At 36.0% G+C, this 6,000-nt stretch overlaps 1 protein-coding gene across 3 annotated transcripts in view; it reads right to left on the reverse strand.

Moving 5' to 3' along the window:
• LOC117426486 (xin actin-binding repeat-containing protein 2-like) overlaps positions 1–5,671 on the reverse strand; it is a 42,555-nt gene extending 36,884 nt beyond the window's left edge. Inside the window, exons 1-2 of one of the 3 annotated variants that reach the window (XM_034044081.3) lie at positions 5,512–5,671; positions 4,787–5,054 (exon numbers count right to left, since the gene is read on the reverse strand). In XM_034044081.3, coding sequence (XP_033899972.3) covers positions 4,787–5,054; positions 5,512–5,519 — 276 coding nt within the window. In that variant the 5' untranslated portion in view covers positions 5,520–5,671. Of the gene's footprint in view, positions 1–4,786; positions 5,055–5,319 lie in introns of all 3 variants that reach the window. The other 2 variants (XM_034044082.3, XM_059033713.1) reach the window with 2 other exon arrangements.
• Between the last annotated feature and the right edge of the window lie 329 nt (positions 5,672–6,000).

Raw genomic sequence — 6,000 nt, forward strand, 5'->3', positions numbered from 1 at the left:
GGAGAGATTTGATACCTGGAAGCTGCTTCATTGGTGCAAGCCCTCTCTGCACCCGTTTGTTTAGTGTGATCCCAGAGCATAGACACAAATTGATATGCTGAATACTAATTGGTTTTGCACCAGCTCAATATGTGTTATTTTGCAAAACACAGGTATATATTATGGGGCTATTAATGCATGTCTGCGCACACCTTTGCTAACTATTGGCCATATGATTTCAACCCAACACCCAAGTCCTATTTCAAACAAACAATAGCCCCTGAAGACTGGAGTTGTACTCTGCTCAAATCATATGTAATGTGTTAAGAAGACTGACTGCTGCCTTGTGGTGATTACAACACAGAGATTCTGAACTACACTTGTACTGTATTTATGCTTTTTAAAGAAAACGGAGGCACAAAACCACACATTAACCAGAGTCGATGTCACAAAATAAACTAAAAGACCAATACATCTTAATTTTTTTTTTATTAACAACCAAATTCTCAAATGTGTTTAAAAAAAAATAAAAAAATTATGATGTCAGTCATGAAGTGACCAAACACTTACAGTTAACTTGCTCATAAATGGTATTTGATGTGCTGTATGGTGTGGCTGATATGGTGACAGGATATTCAATCTTCTCCTTAAAAGGTAGTTGAGTAATATTAAAATGTTGCTTTTCCATCATACCAGGCTTTAGGGAGCAGGCCATGGATATCAGCTACCGCTTAAAAAAAAATCTCCAGTGGCTGGATTAATACTATATTATAAACAACAGTAATGCCTTCTTATCTGCAGACTGATTTACAGAATGTAGCCTTGAAGAATGTCATAGCTTCTGATCTAATGCTTTCAAGATGTCTGGCTTTGTTTTAAACATGTTAATGAATGACTACCATCTAACATTTAACATCTGCTGACTGCAGTAACTTTTGACAGATTTTAATTATTTTTTTGGCCCTTACTTTGTTGAAACTAACCTGATAGGAAACACTCTGTATGTGTTCCTTTATATATTATATTCAGTTTCTTGTACAAAATATATGATTCCTGTTCCGATTTGAATTATTACTGCACGTAAAGAGCTTTAAAGGGCTATCTTGTCTTAATTGAACCCACCATTGTAAAAACATGTTAACAGTGTAGCTCAAGCAATCAGTCTAGTATGCTTTGGCAAGCAAACCTAATTGCTTAACTCTTAGGTGACAGCTGGTCATTCACTGTAGCAGATATAATATGAATTAATCCTCATGTTCTATCATCATACACATAATAATGAACTTATCCTATAATGTGCTTTAAAATATACTAATATGGATAGGGCAGCAGTGTGGAGTAGTGGTTAGGGCTCTGGACTCTTGACCAGAGGGTTGTGGGTTCAATCCCCAGTGGGGGATACTGCTGTTGTACCCTTGAGCAAGGTACTTTACCTAGATTGCTCCAGTAAAAACCCAACTGTATAAATGGGTAATTGTATGTAAAAATAATGTGAAATAATGTATAATGTGATATCTTGTAACAATTGTAAGTCGCCCTGGATAAGGGTGTCTGCTAAGAAATAAATAATAATAATAATAATAATAATAATAATAATATCAGTAACGCTTGCTGCTATATGCGTGCAACCCACCCCCTCTCCTACTAGCCGGAATGTATTTCTAATGTACAGGGGAGGAAGGTGAATAGCTATTTAGCCATTAGCCACAATGGGACAAGGACAATGAGATGTAAAAATGACCCTTTTAAGTGTCCATCCTTTGCTCCAAGGAGAGCACCACCAGGTATAGCTAGAAAATGAGTAGAAAGCAATTGTTTAGATTAACAAGCTTACTATAACTTCCAGGGTCGTTTATTTGGAGTTGTGTAACATCCAATGGGCGGCTCCCACAGCAGCCTCAGTCAGTGTGCATGATATAAAGAACGTGGTGGGATATCTTGTTTGTACACTGCTTTTCCATATCCTATCCTCCCTTCCTTTTATAGTCAGAATACCGCCGCCCAAAAAGGCCAACTGCTGCCAGTGAGAACGAGAGCATGTTTATCCAGCATATGTAGGCAATGCGTACGTCAGTCAGTTGACTGTTGTTATGTAGAGTGGACGTGGTAGTTAAGTGTTATTTTAAGTTAGGTCTAAAATCTGATCTAAACCGTAAACCTCCAAATTACGTGGTATCATGCTCCTTGTCTTTTATATTACTACAGAATGCTGCCTCCTAAGCTTTTTGCCAAAGCTATTTCAATGCTGCTGTTAACTGCTTGTACTGTTGCCTTGTTTCAGTAACCATAGTTTGTGAGTGCAATTTTTACACAATTTTTACATATAATTTTGGTCCTGAAATGCTAGTGCATGTTTATACGAAGACAAATAATATAGTACTCTATGTGAATAAGAGTATATGCCCCTCAGTGGTGGGACATCCTACTGACGGATATCAGGACTGCTCAGTCCCTGACCACCTTCCGGCACCACCTCAAGACACACCTGTTCAGACAGCATCTGTAAACCTCACAACTCTCGATTATACTGGACTATGTGGCACCCAACTGAATCAGTACTTGCATCATCTTGTACTTGCACTTAACTGCTCCACACTTTGCTGTATCTACTACTGCTCTCAACTATAACTATAATCTCTGTATCTTGTACTTGATTTTACTCTTAAAGCTAACTGTATTCACATTTTTTGTAATTGCTCTTATTTGAAATAATTCTTATCCATTTATTGTACTTACTACTTGCTTTTAATAGAATTTACTCTTATAAGCAAATATTTTTACTGTGTTAAATTGCTTTTAGTCAAAATCGCTCTCAAACATAATTATTTACTGTTTTTTTTTATTTGATCTTATTTGAATTTGCTCTTATTTTCTAGTGACTTTATGGTGGTATTTCGTAATGTGATATTTTGTAACAACTGTAAGTCACCCTGGATAAGGGCATCTGCTAATAAATAAATAAATAATAATAATAATAATAATAATAATAATAATAATAATAATAATAATAATAATAATAATATGACAATTGGCCCATAGTTTGTTTCATGTCAGGTTTTCTTTTGTCTTTTCTGGTCCTATAAGGTTTTAGTCAAGGTTTTGTGCCTGGTTTTCGCATGCAAAGTAGGTTACAAGTGCTTTATGTCAGCAAAGCTTTAGGGTTGTGGCCTCATTTATTTAACAATTTTAAATGCAAAAGAAAATGTGCAACAATATTTTTCTTTAGACAGAGATGACTTTTTGTTGTGGTGTTTCTTCAAAGTCCATCTCTAAGTGGCTGTGTTACTATAATTACCTCAATATTATTGCTGATAAAGTATGCACTATGCAGTGTGCAGTACAGGAAGCTGTTTTTTAAATGCCATTTGATTGAACAGCATGCTTGGTTAATCATACAGTACCAGGCTGATGGATGTATCCCAGTCCAGACTAATGCACAACACAGCGTTTCTGTATATTTTTATGTGGTCCTTTTGTTGCAGCAGATTTTCTAAAGAACTGAAGCTTTAATTACATGATTCAAAACAGCAGTGCATATTTTCTGGGCCACTGCTGTGGAGCTTAATTCCACTTAAATATTTTGTCTATGTCTCTGAGTGACTCATGGGAAATATGTTTTATTATTTATTTTTTCTAAAGTGAGAGACAACTTGGTGGAAAACGGGTTCTCTTTTCCCAATAAAGCTCCACATTTCTCATGACCTGCCATAGCGAAAAGCTCTTTTGCCATGAACTTGCAGACAAGGGAGAATGACCTATAATTGTGTCACTGAATGAATCATCTTCTACTGCACTAACCTTGTGCCAAAAACTGACATTTTGTTATGACTTAATATTTCATTATTTTTTTTAACTTGAGGAACACAAGCTGGCCTCTATTTATGTAGCTTATACAGTAAAATGTCAACCCTCAACCTTTTTTTTTTACATGATTAAGTTTCAAAATGACTGCATACTAAAATGACAGGACACCAAAAAAGAACATAAGTTTGGGTCAATTAAGTAAACAAATAACATTATGACAAATTAAGCAATGTTAACAGCATAGCAAGAAATAGAGGCAGCTGCAAGAAGGAGAAGTTCAATAAATATTCTGAGAGGTTTTTAGATCTGTTTTATTCCTTTCTGAAATGTTGTTCTTGCCTTTGGACTTCTTAACAGGACTCATTCAATGCAAAATGTATTTGCAAGGGATCAACACAATATAAATCAAATAATAAATATATTTCTAATTTACATTTACTCTGCACATTGGATGAAGCTGATGTTTTTCAAAATGCTTAATTTGTAAACATAGCTTTCAAAAAAACAAAATGCTGAACTAAACATCTGCCAGAGTTAACCAACAAAGCACCCCCCTACAGCTATGAAACCACTTAGCCTTTTATAAAGGCATTCATACATTTTTTATAGCTTAACAATTCCCACTTCCCGCTCAGAACTTACCGTGCATTAATCTTATATTTTGCTGTGGAGTGCTGTCATTTTAAATAAAAAATAGTTTTTTTATGTTGTAAACTCCTCTGTTGCCCAGTGATTTATATCTAGTTATTTATAAATAATACGCTTAAAACCTACCTCTATGTCACAGTAAGATAATTCAAGTACTGTATTGGATATAACTGAAAAAAGCACTCATTATTATTATTATTATTATTATTATTATTATTATTATTATTATTATTATTATTATTATTATTATTATTATTATTATTAAGTTTTACCTTGATATTTTCATTAAGGTTCCAGAGTGAGAGGCAGTTAGTTACACTTAGTACTTAAATCAGGCATTAAGAGGATGACTTACTTTGTTGGTTGGTGAACCAGCTGATATGGCTGTGGACTTCTCAAACATCATTTTCAGATTGTCCAGTGGGATGTCAAACCTTTCAATCTTCCTAGCCGCTTGCAGGTCTTCTTTAATAACTTCACGGCTTTCTTTGTCCAGTTTCTGGCTGGAGCAGGATGAGGATGTAGTATCTTTGAGCACAGCTTCACTCCCCATCGTTCCACGTCCTGATTCCATTTCCATTATTGCAGAAACGGTATCCTTTGTTCCAGGTGACTGGAAGGGTCTATTGTTAAGTGTGAGAGAGAATGAGAGAGAGAGAGAGAGGGAGAGAGAGAGAGGGAGAGAGAGAGAGAGAGAGCAAGCACACCAGTTAATATGGCAATACTTTCTGTGATGTCAGTATGACTGCACAGTCGGCAGACAGATGTATAAACTCGCTGGTGGTGAATGAAGATCCAGTTAGTAGAACAAGAAAAAAGAAAAACTAAACTGTACAGCAGCAACTTCAGATTCCCAGCCATGAACTGTATAGTCAAACTGTGACTCACAGAACTCACATTCAAGTCCAATCCCTGATGGCTCTGCAGCTGTATCACAAGACTCCCACTTCTGTTTGAAAAAAGCTCAGTGAACCTTTCCTGATTGGGCCCTCAGCCACTTCATTTTCTACAAATCATCATTTTCCAACTTTAAACATGTGGCATACAGTACACGCGAAACTTTCAGAAGGCAAAATGCACCTTAGCATGGATCCTATTTTGTGGCTTGGCTTTAACTGTATCGAAAAGGATCAAGTCAAAATGTATTAAAAAAAGGATGAATCACATGAGAGTTCAGGCATTCCCCAACATTTCCAGCTTCTTTTCCAAGAGTAGAGGAGCAATAACCTTGAAGGAAGTCTGGACAATCCCAAGAGTAAAATTCCCCAGCTAGCAGGAAACATGAACGGGAAAAACAGTAGATTCCAATCACTTCCTTATTTGGAAAATAGGGTCTCAGATGACAGCTTTGTGGAAATCCCGTTATTCTTAAATAATTAGCCTCACACAAAGCTTGCCAATGTTGTTGCTGTATAACCGCAACACCCTTTTCCTTTGCCAAGTTGACACATAAATGTCATAAATGTCCACCCAGTAGCATTCATTCTCAAGGGGCTGATTTTAGCTTTTTAAAGTTTTGTATACACCAGTATATAACCTTACATTCAGGCACATAAACACTACACACAG

Source organism: Acipenser ruthenus, chromosome 11, assembly GCF_902713425.1.
Source record: "Acipenser ruthenus chromosome 11, fAciRut3.2 maternal haplotype, whole genome shotgun sequence".
Taxonomy (NCBI): Eukaryota; Metazoa; Chordata; class Actinopteri; order Acipenseriformes; family Acipenseridae; genus Acipenser; species Acipenser ruthenus.